The 17,306-nt window shown below is 35.7% G+C and overlaps 2 protein-coding genes across 4 annotated transcripts in view; one reads left to right on the top strand and one right to left on the bottom strand.

The window, feature by feature from the left end:
- Positions 1–5,848: 5,848 nt before the first annotated feature.
- LOC129262510 (BTB/POZ domain-containing protein 2-like) lies at positions 5,849–14,315 on the bottom strand. The gene is made up of 5 exons (XM_054900637.2): positions 14,159–14,315; positions 11,113–12,191; positions 10,134–10,221; positions 7,794–7,940; positions 5,849–6,291 (listed from the first exon to the last, which is right to left on the bottom strand). The coding sequence occupies exons 2-5, from the start codon at positions 12,129–12,131 to the stop codon at positions 6,133–6,135; spliced, it is 1,413 nt and encodes a 470-aa protein (XP_054756612.1). The 5' UTR covers positions 12,132–12,191; positions 14,159–14,315; the 3' UTR covers positions 5,849–6,132.
- A 2,222-nt stretch (positions 14,316–16,537) lies between these two features.
- LOC129262509 (protein mono-ADP-ribosyltransferase PARP6-like) overlaps positions 16,538–17,306 on the top strand; it is a 48,301-nt gene continuing 47,532 nt past the window's right edge. The window contains exon 1 of one of the 3 annotated variants that reach the window (XM_064099692.1): positions 16,538–16,818. In XM_064099692.1, coding sequence (XP_063955762.1) covers positions 16,734–16,818 — 85 coding nt within the window. In that variant the 5' untranslated portion in view covers positions 16,538–16,733. The remainder of the gene's footprint in view (positions 16,819–17,306) is intronic. The other 2 variants (XR_010293600.1, XM_064099693.1) reach the window with 2 other exon arrangements.

Here is a 17,306-nt window from a genome sequence, read left to right on the forward strand (position 1 = left end):
CTTTCCTTTTGATCTTTTTTTTTGCTACTCCCTTGCTTTCTCATTAATTGATACTCAATGCGTGTCCACATCTCTCCATGTCTTTTTATTTCTCTTTCATTCCTCTCAAATCTCTCCATCCCTCCTGTCTGCCCCTTCTAATCCCTTTCTCCTCATTCACTCCCTCACGTACTGAATATATTATATTTCAGATACATAACGTTACGTAGACAAAATATCTAAAACAATTGACAGTTCATCACTACTGGATAGATCAAAGTTCCCAATACCCCCACATTTTACACTGTAGTTGGTGCCCCATTTCAGGGTTGCTTGAGGCACCCCCAATCAAAATACAATTTGAGTGCCCTTTATTTTACACTTTGAAGCTAGACCCCATTTCAGGGTTGCTTGAGGCATCCACCATCAAGATATAATTTGAGTGCCCCAAATTTTACACTTTGAAGTTAGCCCCCAATTTCAGAGTTTCATGAGGCTCCCCCATCAAAATATAATTTGAAAGCCTTTTATTTTACACTTTGAAGTTAGCCCCCCATTTCAGGGTTGCATGAGGCACCCCCATCAAAATATGATTTGAGTGCCCATCAGCCATTTCAGAGTTGCTTGAGGCACCCCCATCAAAATATAATTTGAGTGCCCTTTATTTTACACTTTGAAGTTAGTCCCCCCATTTCAGGGTTGCATGAGGCACCCCCCATCAAAATATAATATGAGTGCCTTTTATTTTACACTTTGAAGTTAGCCCCCCATTTCAGGGTTGCTTGAGGCATCCCCCATCAAAATATAATTTGAGTGCCTTTTATTTTACACTTTGAAGTTAGCCCCCCCCCCCATTTCAGGGTTGCATGAGGCATCCCCCATCAAAATATAATTTGAGTGCCCTTTATTTTACACTTTGAAGTTAGTCCCCCATTTAATGGTTGTGTGAGACACTCTATTAAAACATAATTTGAGTGCCTCCTCCCCCCCCCAGCATCAACCAAGTTAAACAGACCCAAAAATGACAACTGAACAATTCAAGAAGTAATCATGTCCAAAGTTTACTCTAGACACACAAAGAGAGGATAGGAGCAATATATTGCTTTTCATATTATTGTCACAGGTACACTTTAAAAGATTCTCACCAATTCCAATCAATTACAAATAAAATCATATATTGGATCTTAGAAAAGGATACATCTCTAATCGACACCTCATGAATAAGATATAAAATTGACATGATTAAAGTTAAAAGAATTTCTCTAACTTTGAGTCTTAGAAATTTACGTTTTACATGTAGTTGATGACTGGCTCCGGTAATTACTTTCTTTGACAAGGCATTTGTTTACAGTTGCCACTATCCACCCAGGAGGAGATGCATACCTGATATGCATGTTGAGCACTGGTTACGTTGGCAGCTCGCATCTCGGCCATGACTGGGGTAATAAAGTCAAAGCACTGCAAGTATAACATAACTTGACAGATACAAGCACTATACAAGTGGTCATTATTATCAACATCATCATGCATCGGGTCACAGAAAGTATATTTAGCAAACATTTGACAAGTGGCTCCGAGTAAAACTTCATCTTAATTTGTGACCTAATTTGACCTTTCATGACCTTGAATGACCTAAAACCACAGCTGACTGTATGTGAATATATTATCCAACTACTGATGAAAATGCAAAAATAATGCTTTCATACTGTTTACATATCACAGGTACCACATATACCGTAAGCATTACACAAAATGCTATATCATAATCAGTTAAATAACATACTTTTGACGTCATCTAAATGTACCATTCCATCATTCACTTATATATAAATTCCTCACATTTTTATATTACATTTGTCCATTTATCTAGATTGGGGAGAAATATAACTTAACCTATGAGAATATCTTGGATGCAAATTATAAAGATGTGAATGGGATGAACTTTTTGTAAAACAACGACACAGAGTGACTCTGAAAAATACACAAGGAAACAAAGCAGGGCCCCGTCTTACAAAGAGTTGCAATTGATCCGATCGATCTCAACTATGAACCAGCAATGTCAACATCTATTATGCATGTTTGTTCAAAATATTTTCAAGCTATGATGTATTCTCATGCATTCATCGTTGTCTTGAAAATTCACTGTGCTTCTCTTTGTTTACAAAGGACATTGTGCACATTTCCTGTAGAAAAAATTATGACATTGATGGATTTCCACAGAGTTACGATTGATCGGATCACTCGCAACTCTTTGTAAGACGGGGCCCAGGTCTGTCTTGAAGCCTCATGGGGAGTAGATAACAATTTGCTGATACCAGAAAAGCAATCAAAATCCCTGTAGGAATAGCTACATCTTTGGGGCTTCGCAAATTAAACAGTCCCATTGAACTGAATCGCAGAGATATTCCCTTTTCCTTATGAGGCAAGAAAGATGTTATTCTTATATGGTAATTATGTAACATCTATTGCTCATAAAAATTGATTCTATTTTTAAAGGTATAACATTCTCTATGAAACTGAGTAAACTGACACCGAACAGTCTTTACAAAAATGGTCGGGTGAAAGTGATAACAAAACTTTGATTACAATGGATATGGACTTCACACTACTAAGTCAAACAGTTTGAGAAAGTACATCCTTTTCCTTTTCAAAGCAAAATTTTGTTTATAATAGTTACACATATACCTCATATTGTTAATACACTCAATGTTACACAGGATTAAGTATTATAAAGTGAATGTTTACAGGCATGAATCTGAGGAGATTTGAAGTTAAATGGAACCAACTGTTTATATGTCTGTGTAGCTACATTTCACACAAGTCTTTACAGTATAATATAATTTTTTCTTCTTCTTAAGAATAAAAGACAGTCTGAGACAATGACAAGCACAATTTTTTTTTCCACCACTAAGCCATGAACCACAAGTCCTATATCCCACATTAATAGTGAAACATGTATGTTAGTTAATTTTACTGGGAGCAAACTCTATATCATGCATTGCGTACACTGAAAATAAGCCTTGTATGTCTATATAATTCAAACAATATTCAACAGCAAGATACTTGCCAACCTAGATCACTCAAAATTATGAAGTGTTCATTCTAAAGTATCTGTATTATACTAGATGATGAACAATTGGTAAATAAATACACAATTCATTTTACTATAAATATTTAAAGAATTACAACTTTAAACATGAGGAGGCTGTGTTATTATGCCACATAATACTTTGAGTGATCAATCAAAAATAAATGTGAAGAACACGGTAGTTTGCAAACAAGCCCGTACATTCGCAAACACAATGTCAAAGTACAGTTTTAATGTTTGCACGAGAGTGTGGGCAATTGTTCATAGAAATAAAATTCAGATAATAATTCAGAGAGATTATCATCTACACTAGTATAATTAATCAGCATATGAATTCATGAAGGTATGTAAACTATACAGTGTATTGCTAGTTTCCATGTTGCAAACTGAATATTGTATAGTAATTTACATCTATCACTGTCCATTGTTTGGCTTCATGCTTCTAGGTTAACATCACAAGCACTGCAAAGTGACGTAGGAAGCAGAGCATTTCACAAACAACCTGTTTGTGATTTTCACTGAATATTTGTTATAAGCTACTGAAATCCTTCCACCTGATTGGCTCAGAGCAAAATAGTCATTGGAAATCACTAGCTATATGTTTAACGAAATACTCTCCTGTTGCCAACTAGAACCTGGTGATCCCTGCTCAAAGCCTACACTCTATGGGACTCATTGAAGCCATTACTTAAAGTTGTTTAAAATAATGGGAAAAAGAAAAGAGGAAAATAACTAAAAAAACACAGAATAAAAACCTTGGGGAAATCTTCATTTCAGCACAGCATTGTTATGGAAAACAAAATTCACTATGAATGAATATGATTGAAGTGAAAAATTAAATCAGTATCAAAGATATAGCTGAGAATACAAGAGATGGGAGCTAGCCAATCATTTGCCAAAACATGTTTCTAACTCTCCAGAAACCAAGTACACTGCATGCATTCCATTAATTTGTTACATGGTCTGACTCTGATATGATGGTTTATAACGTGAACGCAAAGCATAGTTGAAATCGATTACAAAGAAGATTTGTGTTTAATATACAAGAACTGCTAGAACAACAACCCCCTAAAAATAAGCACACAAATAACAATTGTCCCCACCCCCACCCTCCCAAAATAAAATATTAAAAAATTAATTTCAATAAAATGAAAAAAAAAGGAAATGAAGATTTTTTTAAAACATTAATAGTGATGAATTTAAACAAAAAGAATCTAAAGTTACTGTCCAAATGATTATCAGTGACGATCATCACAAATTAATGCAGATTCGCTCAAAGGACTATTTTATGGGCATGGGTACTCTTTTGGTCACAATCAGTTCAATTTAACTATTTTTTTCTGTATAAATACATGATTCGTAATATTTATTAATGATTTTTACATTGATTATACATCTTTATGTACAATCAATGTAAAAATCATTTGATATCTAATTCTATTGCATTTTCTTAAATCTCTGTACATGGTTTAATAAATCTTTAATGTGAGCCACTTACTTTTACACCAAAAATGCAAATCTGGTAGTTGAAATTAGAATAAAAGCATGATTCGATGAAGTCAGTTCATATACTTTCAAAAGAACAGATGTCATTCATTAGAGATAGAGGTTATTTTTCCTCATTATGGGAAGCATTTCATGAAAAATTTAGTCAGTGAGTTTGAGATAATTTGCTTTGAGCTAATCAGATGCAAGGATTTGAAGTAGCTTAAATTATAACATCTTTCACTGAAAGTCACATTATTTTTTTTTATAAAATGCTCTCCTGTAGTGTCATTCAAATTTACATTGAATAGGGCCTCGTACTAGCAATTTTACAGCTCTGGGCTCTTTTGTTTTAAGATATCAAACTATCTCAATATTTTAATATCAAGGCCCCCCAGTGGCATAAAGATGGGGGGGGGGGGATGAGGGGAGCTTCCCCAAACCTTTTCATGACCACAAAAAAAAGGGGGATAGGAAAGAAAAGCAAAGAGAGAAGGGTGATATACAATATTATTTTCTTTGTCAAAATCTTTCAGAAAATTTGAGTTTTGTAATAAAAATGTCTTGATTTTTTTCTCGCTCACTCGCATTAAAAAAAATTAATTGTGCCCAATATACGATATCTGGCCCCAAGTTCTGGTTATTATCGTGATGCAAAGCTTGATTGCAATTGGCTGCTGAGCCCAATTACCAAGGTAGTTCCTAACCCATAATGGCAAAGACAGAATATCTCTCTCTCTTTAAGAAACTGGCTCTAGAAATCTTTCTATGAACTCAACTCAAAATTTCAGAATTGCATTATAAAAAAAAAATCCCAATCTCATGATATGATTATTACGCAACATTAGATACCAATACAAAACTTTCATCTAGTAAATCACTCATTCTTGATTTTTTTCCAGTAGGCTTCATTTCAATACTCAAATTGATCATTTTATCCATTATTTTGCAGGATATTCTGCATAATTGATGTAATACTCTTTCTATCCTTTATAACAAGTATACATGTATATAACACGTACCATTATTATGCATAGTCACAGCGCCCTAGTTCATATTGCTTGGCAATGCACTGGAAATCACACTAAAACACAATATATTACACAATGTAATGGTAATATAATGTACTAACATGTATGGTTTAAACTTCGAATCATGATCAGGAGCCTAAAACGCTTTGGATTTAATTTGCATTCTCACAGGTTCGTGCATTTCATAATACACGCACCACTAACATAACATTTGTTATCACTTTTTCACCAAAGACATATATAAGAAAGCATTAAACCATGGGTGAAAATTGAAAAAATACAGAAATATTTAATCGAACAATGGATCCTAAGGGGAGAGTAAGGGTTGCCGGTGATCCGCAGAAATATTCAGTGAGATCCAAGGAAACCTGTAGTATTTAAATGAGGTTTCTAATCACTTTGTAATGAGAAACACTGTCATTAATGCATGGCATACACTGCGATCAACCAATCTCCAGGGACTAACGTGATCGAGTGACGCCACAGTAATTGGCGCATGTATAATGAAACACACAAATTGAGATCAATAGCGCTGCGTACAGATATAGATCACGTGTAGAATATTAACTCTGGGATTTGGCCATCATCGACGGATGTTCCGTTGTTGTTTCCAGCGACGTAGGCAAACTGGAACATGACTTTGCCGTTTGAAGCAGACTCGTGGACGACCTTCCGAAGACCCTTGGTGCCGTAGTGAGAATCGGGTCCCTGAATTAAAAAAAAAAGCAAACAAGAAATTAATAAAGGCAATGTCTCCTTAACCCTAACTCACCTTGGCTATTTTGTGAGCCTAAATTCATGGGGGCAGGGGCATTCGAAAAAGCAAATTATGATTTGTTGCTTTTATTATTGTGTATGATCTATCATAATAATTAGCCACACAATCAATCGTGAAGCTTTATATTATTATTATGTTATTCAAAAATGAAATTAAACAAGCACAAACACTGCAAATTTCATCGAAAATAGTTGGGAAAGGGACCCAATTATTTAATTTACTATCACTAATCTGGAAATTAGACCAGGGCCCCATTGCATAAAAGTTACCATTATGGTAACTTTGCCATCCAATGGTAACTTGTCTGGAATCCTTGATTTTGATTGGTTGGTGATCAGCGTTAATAAAGTTAGAAGCGCAAAGTTACCATAATAGTAAAACTTTTATGTAACGGGCCTAGTTGTTTTAAACCGAACATGCTTTCAACCAATATTATAAAATGGATCCTGCTCAAATGATTGGCTGAAATCTATCACATGACCGGTCATCACATGACCAGTCATTTATTTTAGCTAACGGGTAAATTTGCTAATGACTACTACTACTACTTCTACTACTACTACTACTACTACTACTAATCTATCACATGACCGGTCATCACATGACCAGTCATTTATTGTAGCTAACAGGTAAATTTGCTAATGACTACTACTACCACTACCACTATCACCACCACCACCACTACTACTACTACTGCTGCTTCTGCTACTACTACTACTACTACTACTACTACTACTACTACTACCACCACTACTACTACTACTACTATTACTACTACTACTACTACTACTACTACTGCTTCTGCTACTACTACTACTACTACTACTACTACTACTAATCTACTGCCGCTACAACAACAACAACAACTACTACTACTACTACTAATATGCACATTTATATTGCGCTTAATACAATTTTTCTATGTGCTGCAAATTATTACCCAGGCTTTAGCAGGGCTACGCTTATTGGGCGCTCGAATATACAAGGAATTTCTTCCAAGTGGTTACCCATTTACTACACCTGGGAGGAGAGTGGCAAATGTACATAAACGCCTTGCCAAAGGATGCGGTTGCTGTGGTGGGATTTGAACCCCGGACCTCGTGGTTCAAAGTCCAGAGACTTATCCACTGACCCACAACATCTCTATAACCCCTATACCAACATTTGTTATCTTTGAAACAGTCCAAATGTAAGGTCTGTTCCAAAGGAACCCTGTGCATATAATTCTTACTATTGCCCTAGATGGTGTGCATTATTTGTATTATAAGAACCCCTTGAGTGTTGCACTAGCAACATAATTTTCACAATACACACCACTTGGCTCATGTTATCTTTGAAACAGTCAAAATGTTATATCTGTTCCAAAGGTGTGTATAATTCTTACTAATGCCTTTGATGATGTAAATTATTTGTATTATAAATAAGAACTCACTTTGAGTGTCGCACTAGCAACATAGTTTTCACAAGGTTGGATTTCTATAGGGTCTTTGAACATGACTCGGAAAGTAGAATCGGTACCATCGCAGCTGAAGCTTGTATCGTTCTGACCCATCATCTCTTCTGTATCAGCATGTATTATCTAAACATAACCACCAAAATGATAATAATAATAACAATACATCACAATATCATGATCATGGGTTAATGTTTAAACAGAAAACACACAAAAACATGCAAAAAATGACTTTGGACAAGAAAATTAAGAATTATTACGTATTACTATAGTTCAGTTTTGGACAACACTTGAATATGTGACTTTTTTTTCTCTTAAAAAGTTTTCCCCTTCCTTAAAAAAACCCATCCAAAAAACAGTTTCTGACAAGTGAGACACCATCCGGGGGGGGGGGGGGGGGGGGGGGGGGGGCACTCGGTATATAATGCATGGTGGGTATGTGCCACGGAGAGGACCCCCATGTTTACACTCAAATTTCTGTTCCAAGGCATAGCATTTTTATCTTATTGAGAAAAAGAACAAAGAAACCCATTCCAATGCATAGCATTTTCTTCTTTTCGAGAAAAAGAAGAAAGAAATCCGTTCCAAAGCTTCGCATATTTTTCATCACGCCGTTCTGGCCGCATTGAGATGCATTTTGGGGGAAAAGCGGCACGCAGAGCACTGCCCAACCATCGCCTCCGCGCAAGCGCACCGGCCAGCACCGTTGCCGCGGGGCTAGCTGCATGCACGCATGCCCATTTCATAGGGATGCAGCCGCACTCACTCAGGCAACCCGTTCCGGGACCCTCCTTTTTACCCCGCCCGTTCCAAAGCCCCATTTTTTTATCTTGCCCGCGGCACATACCTACCACTTTTGTGGTCGAGTGCCCCCCCTCCCCCCCCCCCCCCCCGGACACCATCAGAATCTTTGAAGCAATTTTTTTTTGTCTTGATTAATCCCTAAATATGAAATACTTGTTGTTATCATATGCATGCCAACATGTTTGAATACATTTTTGAAAATTATTAATTTATGTCTGAATATTTGGATAAGTGCAAAAAGTTAGATTTATTTTATTGATTGGTAGAACCTTCAAACAATATAATGGTATTTCCAGTCCTAAATAACACTATGAAACAGCATAACAGGCTTACAGACTTTTTTATCTTCAATCATATGAACACATGATGCAGAGCTACTTGAAAAGCTGTTTATCAAACATTAAACATAGTAATGAGACTGGTGAGAGACAAAGAAAATGATAATAATTTATATTAACAATGTCTCCTTAAAACTAAGCTAAAGAAGATCAATCAAGCTCAAAGCTTTGATATTGATTTATCAATTTAAAGCCTTTGTCTGATCAATCTAAAGAGCTTGAAATTAATTTCAAAATATAATTCATGTATCTTCAAATACCAACTGAGCAATTATTCAATTGAATTCAATTCAATTCAACATTTATTTCCAAAGATGAAAGCATTAATACATTTTCAAAAAATTCAACAATACAATGGAGGTAGCAACTCAGTAAGCAGAGCTTGTGACGAGTCCACCATCCACCATGACATATATAAAAAAAAAAAAAAACTTATCCGTACAAAGTACATTACATAACACGGGAAAAAAATAATAAATAAAATAGGGCAACTTTACATACATTATATCAAATGGGATGTCAGTAAATAAATTGTCAAACCAATCAACCCACACTGAAATAAAGCAAATCACTCAATTTAGGGACCGGAGGTTTAAGTTTTGTTTGAAGTAATTCAAATACATGTATGGTGCATTTCTGATGTCTTTAGATAAATTGTTCCACTTTTTTTACCTATGAAATGAATATTATGTTGATAAGAATACGTCCTGTGTCTTGGCAAATGAATAGGAGCGTGTATTGTAGGCCTATAAATTTATATAAATTCTGATTTGTATCAAACAACTGAGAAAAATGAACAGGCATCAGCCGACTGATACAATAATAATACATTGCTGGTAGGTTGTAATATCCTCTAAAGTAAGCAGGTTAAGCTCTGCGTATAATGTGTTAACTTTTGTTTAATGGAGACAAGTCCTTACAAATTCTCAGAATCATATCGGAGACATTTTGCATTTCAGTTCATTCTTGAAGTTGCTTTAAGAAACTCACAGATGCTTGGTATTTCGGAGGGAAAGTCTTTTCACTCTGTTTCCACTTACGTACTATAATAGGTCCCTCAGAAAGGACCTTATGCCTTTACAATGTAGTCCTCTGGCTGCTTGCATACAAGCATACATGCTTTCTTTAAAAAAATCACCAGCATCTTTCTCCATCTCTCTGTTATTTATATAATTACCTGAATGTTAACTGAGTAGTCCGCAGGACCATGGATGGACCCGTAAAGCCCAAAACCAACAACAAATATCCTTCGGTTCACCTGGAATCTAGGAAGAAAAGTAAAGTAAAGTCACTCAAATTCAAACTTGAATAGCGAATAAAAGTTTTCCAAAAAATTCATATTAATAAACCAGAATTATGATTATCAAGTGTAATATCATCAATTTTTCGTTTTTTTCTTATAGCAAGACTTAAGTAAAGGTGTGTTCATGTAGCAGCTTATTCAAAGAATTAGGTATGTTTTATAGATAAACGATCAGAAACTGAAAGGTGAATATACATGTATATGTATCATTAATTCTCTATGCCATAATAATGATCACAACACTTTCAAAACAATGATGATAAATCACGCAACAGAAAGGGCATACAACCCTAGCACTGTAACTAGATTTTCAAACAAGTGAACCACGTTTTACCAGTTTTTGACAATTTATTTGTTAGCCTTAAAACACACTTTATGGAGTTAAACTCTGTGTCCCGTATTCTGAACTCGGGTTTAAATTAAACCCTGGTTTAAAGTTGCAGTTTAACTATGGAGAGCCAATTGGGGCAAATATCTCTATTAGTAGTTTATTTTATTAACTCTAATGACACTCAAATCATGTATAACTTTCTCAGAGTGATAACTGAAATATTTTCTTCATTATAAAAGCAAAGGGGAAAAAATAGTAAATATAAGAAATATACAATATAAGGAGAATTTTTGAGTTTTCGGCTTCCCATAATTTTAGCAAAGAGTTAAACCATGGCATGGTCTAAGTTAAACCCGACTTCAGAATACGGGCCTGTATATTTTTTTTAAAACACTACTTCATTAATTGTAGCACTGAAATATTCAAAAGAAAACAATATTTCAAACAGAAAAAAAAAAATTTATAATTCTTCATAGGATTCCCTTTTCATGTCTTCCCAAAATCTTTTCTATTTATACCTACCTGATCCGATCACTTGTGCCACTATACCCCCACCTACTCTCCACCTGCAAAAAGCGTGTCAAGGTCTGTTCTTTGCCAGTTAGGCAGCATCTAGGATTGGAAGGGAACTCTGTAGCTGGTTTAGGATTCACTGTGAAGTGAAGAAAAAGATTCACCACTTCCCTATCAGTCAAAATCCCAGACTGGGCAGCTTTGTTGGCAAACTCTTCTACCGTCATTAGTGGAAAGCGGATCAGTTTAAGTGCCCGGCCAAGAACCCTCCGTTTGTTTTCTGATGTTGGTAGGGCCTGCTGCCTCACTGCTTCATGTTCGGCCCAGCGGATGACAGCATTGAAGAGCATACTCTCTTTAATACCAAGTGTATCTCGTTCTAGCACAACGATCAATGTGTCAAGGTCGATGTCTGTAAAACCTTCTGCGCTTAACGCCTCTGCGGTGTTTTTGTCGATTGTTTCCAAGCAGAGGTTAGCAAGTTGTGGTTCATCAAACAGTCTGGCTTGCGTAAGCAGCATAAAAGCATTATCAGAACTAAGGTTCTTCTTGAGGAATTCCACGCATGCGGATTCGAGCGCAGGGACAGCGTATTTCTTAGCCGTGTAAAGTGTTGTCATGACACTCTCTGGTCCAATCTGTACTTCATCGGAGTAAAGGAAGCGCAGAAGAGCAAGAAACGCTGCGGGCTCCACGTCTGGGAGTTCTACCTCGCTTGATGTTGTAGCCATGCCACCGTTGAACATGGCATCAAAGACAGCACTTCCTACAGACAGGACAAACTTGTGAGCGGGTATCCGCTGCATGTTGTCTCCTTTCCCAACGATGAAGTGGACATCACTCAAGGTTTCATTGTTAAACATAAAAGCCATACGTTCTTTGACACTGGTCTTGGTTGATTGCCAATTGTAGACTACAGGCTCACTGCGACTCCTCATCACTGTGGATACCGGAACCGGAGCAGGAGGAGGGGGAAGGGTTGGCTCTCTTTCTAGCTGTAAGTTCCTCTGGGCAGCGGCCCCAGCCATAGTGCATACTTCTCACAGTTTGTTGAGTCACCACAAGATCAAGAGCAAAAGATATGGTGCCTGTTTAAAGAGTGAAAATATAAATGCTAAATCAAGGTGATGTTGATTATTGATAATGATCATGCAATAAACATGGAACTATCAACTATAAGAGTTTTGAAATATAAAGAGATAAGGATTCATATGAAACACAAATGAAAAATAGTATTCAAAGCATTCATCTGACTACAAATTATTTTGAGTCATAAGGACTTTATTCAATTACTTTTCAGTACCCTGACATATTCTGAGTGCGGGGTTTCTTATTATCTCTTGTCTGTGAAAACAACAACAAGTACTGTAGTTGAGTTTCAATTAGACTTTCAATAAAATTTGAAAATGAGACAAATCAGTACACAACAGCCAAGTTAATTTCAAGTACCAACGCTGCCACCATGAAAATGAGAAGATTTCAAGCAGTGCACAACAACCAAGCAGATTTTAAATCCCACTGCTGCCACCATGAAAATGAGAAGATTTCAAGCAGTGCACAACAAGTCCAACCAAGCAGATTTTAAATCCCACCGCTGCCACCATGAAAATTAGAATATTTCAAGCAGTGCACAACAACCAAGCAGATTTTAAATCCCACCGCTGCCACTATGAAAATAAGGCAGCGTAGCTCAGTCGGTAAGAGCGCATGTTTCGGATAAGATCGTAGATCTCAACGTGAGGGGTTCGAGTCCCGCTCATGCCGAAACGTGTCTGACAAAAAAATCTGATGCTATATAGCGTTGTGTGTTAGCGTGCCTCACCACTGTATTCAGTGCAGGTGTGAATGCAGTTGGAAAACACTCCGTCCATCGGAAAGGACGCAAATGTTGGTCCCGTGTATAGGAGAGTCACAACCTATGCAGGTTAAAACCAATACACTATTTGTCAAAGAGTAGGGTGTTCACCCGGTGTATTGCACCTGCCGGTCCCGGCAAAATTCAGGTCAAGTCAATCTTGACGTTCATATGCCATAATCAATATAATGATTGTGGGCATTAACGGAAAGACAAGACAAGAAGACAAGATGATTTCAATTTTCAAGCAGTACATATTAACAGCCAACTTGATTTCAAATCCCACTGCTGCCACCATGAAAATGAGATGACTTCAAGTTCAAGCACTACACTTCAGCCAATTTTTTTTTTCAAATCCCACTGCTGTGTCTGCTGCCACCACAAAAATTAGATGATTTCAAGCAGTACACAACAGCCAAGTTAATTTCAAATCCCACCGCTGCCACCATGAAAATGAGATGATTTCAAGCAGTACACAACAGCCAAGTTGATTTCAGGTAGTGTATATAAGCTGAACATTGTTTTCACAAGGGCTGTATTATCACAAAATTATGTAGGCCTACATGTATTCTGTTCACAAAAGTTTATATTTTTAACTTAGACTAAACCAATTCTTTATTGTTATTAATATCAATATCATCATCATCTGTTATTATCATTATGCCTAATTAAGCAATAGGCCATTTATTACAATCTAATCGTCATACTTTCTTAGAATTTACAGGCCAAAATGATAATAATTAAAATATAATATTTCATTATCATAATTATCTAATCATCAAGTTAGACTAGGAAAAGTATTATAATTTGGCAAAAAATTATTTTAAGACAAAGTTTAAGATTATTAACATAAAAAAAATTTGCTACAAAATGTACGTACGATTCACAACATTGTTGTGTAGATCCAATTTTCAGATTCCTGGAATTTTTCTTTTCCCTGAACCTTTCCTAGAAAAGGTGAACATTTCCTAGTATTTCCCGAATTCCGGGAGAAATGGAAACACTGGCGGCTCACTCGGGTCTTTTTAAGTTTACACTATACTGTTTCAGTAATTCTCAGTTTACTCACTTAACCCCGGCACTATCCATGTATCAGAGTTATTCAGACATCTGAAGACAAATATGAAGAAAAAATATCGAGGCAATATGGGTTACGTTCTCTTTTACTACTTAAGGTAAAAAAATAAACGAAAGCCATACCACAAAAATGAAGCTCAAACATCACATCGGTACGTTCGTCTTTAACATGATAGATCCTGTAAATAAATAATGTTCAATCAAAACCATTTTCTTCCTTCTTTTTACCAGCATAGCTCCTATTCGGTCTCTAAATATGAAATGTCGCCAACTTGAGGTCAGGTCAAAGTTTATCGCCCAATAATCCTTTTTATAAGCCAAAATTATATTCAATGCAAGCCAAATGGGAATGACGCATTCGTTGTAGTCTCGCATCAAGTAGATCTTACAGTGTATCTAATGGATTCAATCTAAATTTACTGTCATCTGATCATAGGCCTATCTACTTTACTTCGTTGCAGTAATAATCTAGATTTGTCATTGGGGTCATTGCCAATGGTCCTACTTTGTATTCATGGAACTTGTTTTATTGATTTCCTTTCATTTAAAGAGCCCCCCCCCAAAAAAAAAAAAAAAAATCACATTCATATAAAAGTAGCAAATGGCTCTATATACAATAAAAACGTTTTATCCGCTGATTATTATGTTTTCAATAAATCTCTCTCAATTAGGTATTTGAATTATAACAAAAGTTTTGTGGATTAAAACGTCTATGTTCAGTTTCTAATAATGTTGCCGCCAAAGTAGATCATTGGCTTCATTCAGTTCCTCTCTAACAAATACCACATCCAAGTGAATCCAATGTGGTATTTTCACGTGACATGAACATACCATATATTTGCATTTAAAGTTACATAGGCCTTTATTCATTCAATTCAATTCAAATAAACATTTATTTTCTTCCATTTCATTACATGTTTCGTAAACATCAATTCACACAAAAATCAATTTATTATGAAGAATATAAGTATGTACATATTGGGTTTAAAGAAGAAGGCGTATTCCCTAAAAGCTGAGGCTTGTTATGAACAAAAAGCATAAAGTCATGGAAACAAATATCAATGAATACACTGCATTATAAGGTGCATGGGAAATTGAATCAAAGAGAAGGAATATACTCAGGGGCGGATCCACGGAATGTTTAAAAGGGGGGAACACATTTTTCCGAGGAAAAAGTTGAAAAGCCCAAAAAAGAAGTTTTTATATTTCGTCCCCAAAAAATGTTGACAAGCAAAAAAGAAAAAAGAAAAAAAAAAGGCCTTCACTTACAAAAAGGGAGGGGGGGGGGCACACTTTGTTTTAATGCAATTTTGACATTTTAAATTTAAATTTTGCTTCTCAAAAATAAAATTTCGTCAGAATAGTATTCCTTCTCATTGATTTAAGTTTAGTCGTTAACGCTTAAAAAGGATGTTCGCGGCTGAAAAATGATTAAGGTAAATAAATAGATTAAAACTAAATGAGTAATAAAACGTAAATAGATATAGTAAAATTCACCCAAATGCTGAAAATTCCATCAAAATCTCATAAAAAATAGGTTATTGAATCTTAAATTTTAGCAATATTTGTGAACAGATATGCACTCGGTCATTATGTGCGCCAATGCATGATGCCATGTCCCCATTTTCCTTTTCTTATGTTATACATGAAATCATGGAATTAGGCCTATTTCAGATTTTAGACATTATGTATGATGTCTCCCAGCCTTATAACAAAATAAATTATTTCCCTTTTATGCACTCTTTTAAAGTTCAATTCTCATTTTTTTTAATTTCTCTATTTACTTTACATCATAATAAAAACGAAGTGACAACGGTAGTACACCTCGCATTTCTAATGCATTAGTTGTCAATCAAACGTTTTCATTCTTGGTGGATAAATTTGGATAAATACAACAATAAAATAAAAGAGGATTAGAGGGGATATGATCATATAAGAAAGAAAGAAAGATGAAGGAAGGAAGAAACAAAGAAAGACAGAATTAAACTTGGAACTGGAAGGACAAAAGAACGGAATATAGAAGAAAGAGAGAGAAACAAATAAACAAATTAATGAATAAATAAATAATAAATAAATAAAGATACAAAGAAAGAAAGAAACTTAAAAAGAAAGAAAGACTTAAGAAAGAAAGAAAGACGGAAAGAAAGAAAAAATAATAAAGAAAGCAAGAAAGAAAGAGAGAAAGAAAGAAGAAAGAAAGAATAAGAAAGAAAGAAAGACAGAAAGAATTAAAGAATTATAAAGAAAGCAAGAAAAAAGAAAGAAAGAATAAGAAAGAAAGAAATAAAGAAAGAAAGAAAGAAAAACAGAAAAAGGAAGGAATAAAGAAAGAAAAAAAGAATTAAAGAAAGAAATTTAAAAAATAAAGGAAAAATCGACTCTGCCTTACTAATTTCAAATTTCCTTAAACCTAGACTATGTAATTTACGTCGGGCTTTTATTGTCCATATTTTGGCTAGAAAACCGCGCGAGAACGTCACTTTTTACGGTACTTTTTACTTTGTTTATCAAATATTCGGCTGACCGATCGATCGAGAGAGAGAATGAATGAAGGACAGGAAGAATAAATTGCTGCGCTAACAAAGCAAGTAATCAAAACAGAGAGCTGAGAGAGGAAGTTTTGAGTATATTACTGTGATAATTAATCAACGCTATGACACTTATGTGAAGAAGCTGAAATCTCAGTACACGAGAGAAGATGTCGAAAAGGCAAATGCTCATGCTTGCAGACGTTCAGTCAGTGGAAAACACCTGCAAAACCGACCCGGCATGTCCATTTGTTGGTAAGTTGTCCTCGGCCCCAGTGGCAGTGCAGTGGCCATGTCCATGAATTTATGTTGCCGTTCTCAAGCAGCTGTATCATGAGTATGACTCTGTCTCTGACTCTGAGTGACGCATCCTCATCATCACGATCATTGTCTTTTGAAGATGAGAATGATTCACTTTTCTCGTGTTTTGGGATGAGGTGGTGAATGGTGGAATGCATTGAAACATTCGTGAGACTCAAACTGAATGAATTTCGTTATAATGTAGGAGAAATTAATCCACTTGAATAAATAAATAAGAAATAGAGAGAGATGAAGGATGAAATTTGAGAGCTTGCATAAACCACTTTGTGTATTTATAATAATGTTCATAAATTTATTCTTGAAAGTGTATGAATTCCTGTGATGTGTCTGAAATATGAATTTACACTGGCATGACTGGTGGATCCATGGGGGGGGGGGGGCAGCCAGCCCCCCCCCCCCCTTTGAAAGTGAATCCTTTTCTT

The sequence above is a fragment of the Lytechinus pictus genome, chromosome 5 (genome assembly GCF_037042905.1).
Source record: "Lytechinus pictus isolate F3 Inbred chromosome 5, Lp3.0, whole genome shotgun sequence".
Taxonomy (NCBI): Eukaryota; Metazoa; Echinodermata; class Echinoidea; order Temnopleuroida; family Toxopneustidae; genus Lytechinus; species Lytechinus pictus.

Excerpts from the sequence above, each read along its gene's own strand:
- LOC129262510 (XM_054900637.2), bottom strand. The coding sequence starts at position 12,131 with ATGGCTGGGGCCGCTGCCCAGAGGAACTTACAGCTAGAAAGAGAGCCA. Across the intron at positions 10,222-11,112 it reads GGCACAAGTGATCGGATCAG|ATTCCAGGTGAACCGAAGGA; the intron begins GTAGGTATAAAT and ends TTTTCTTCCTAG. Across the intron at positions 7,941-10,133 it reads ACTACTCAGTTAACATTCAG|ATAATACATGCTGATACAGA; the intron begins GTAATTATATAA and ends GGTTATGTTTAG.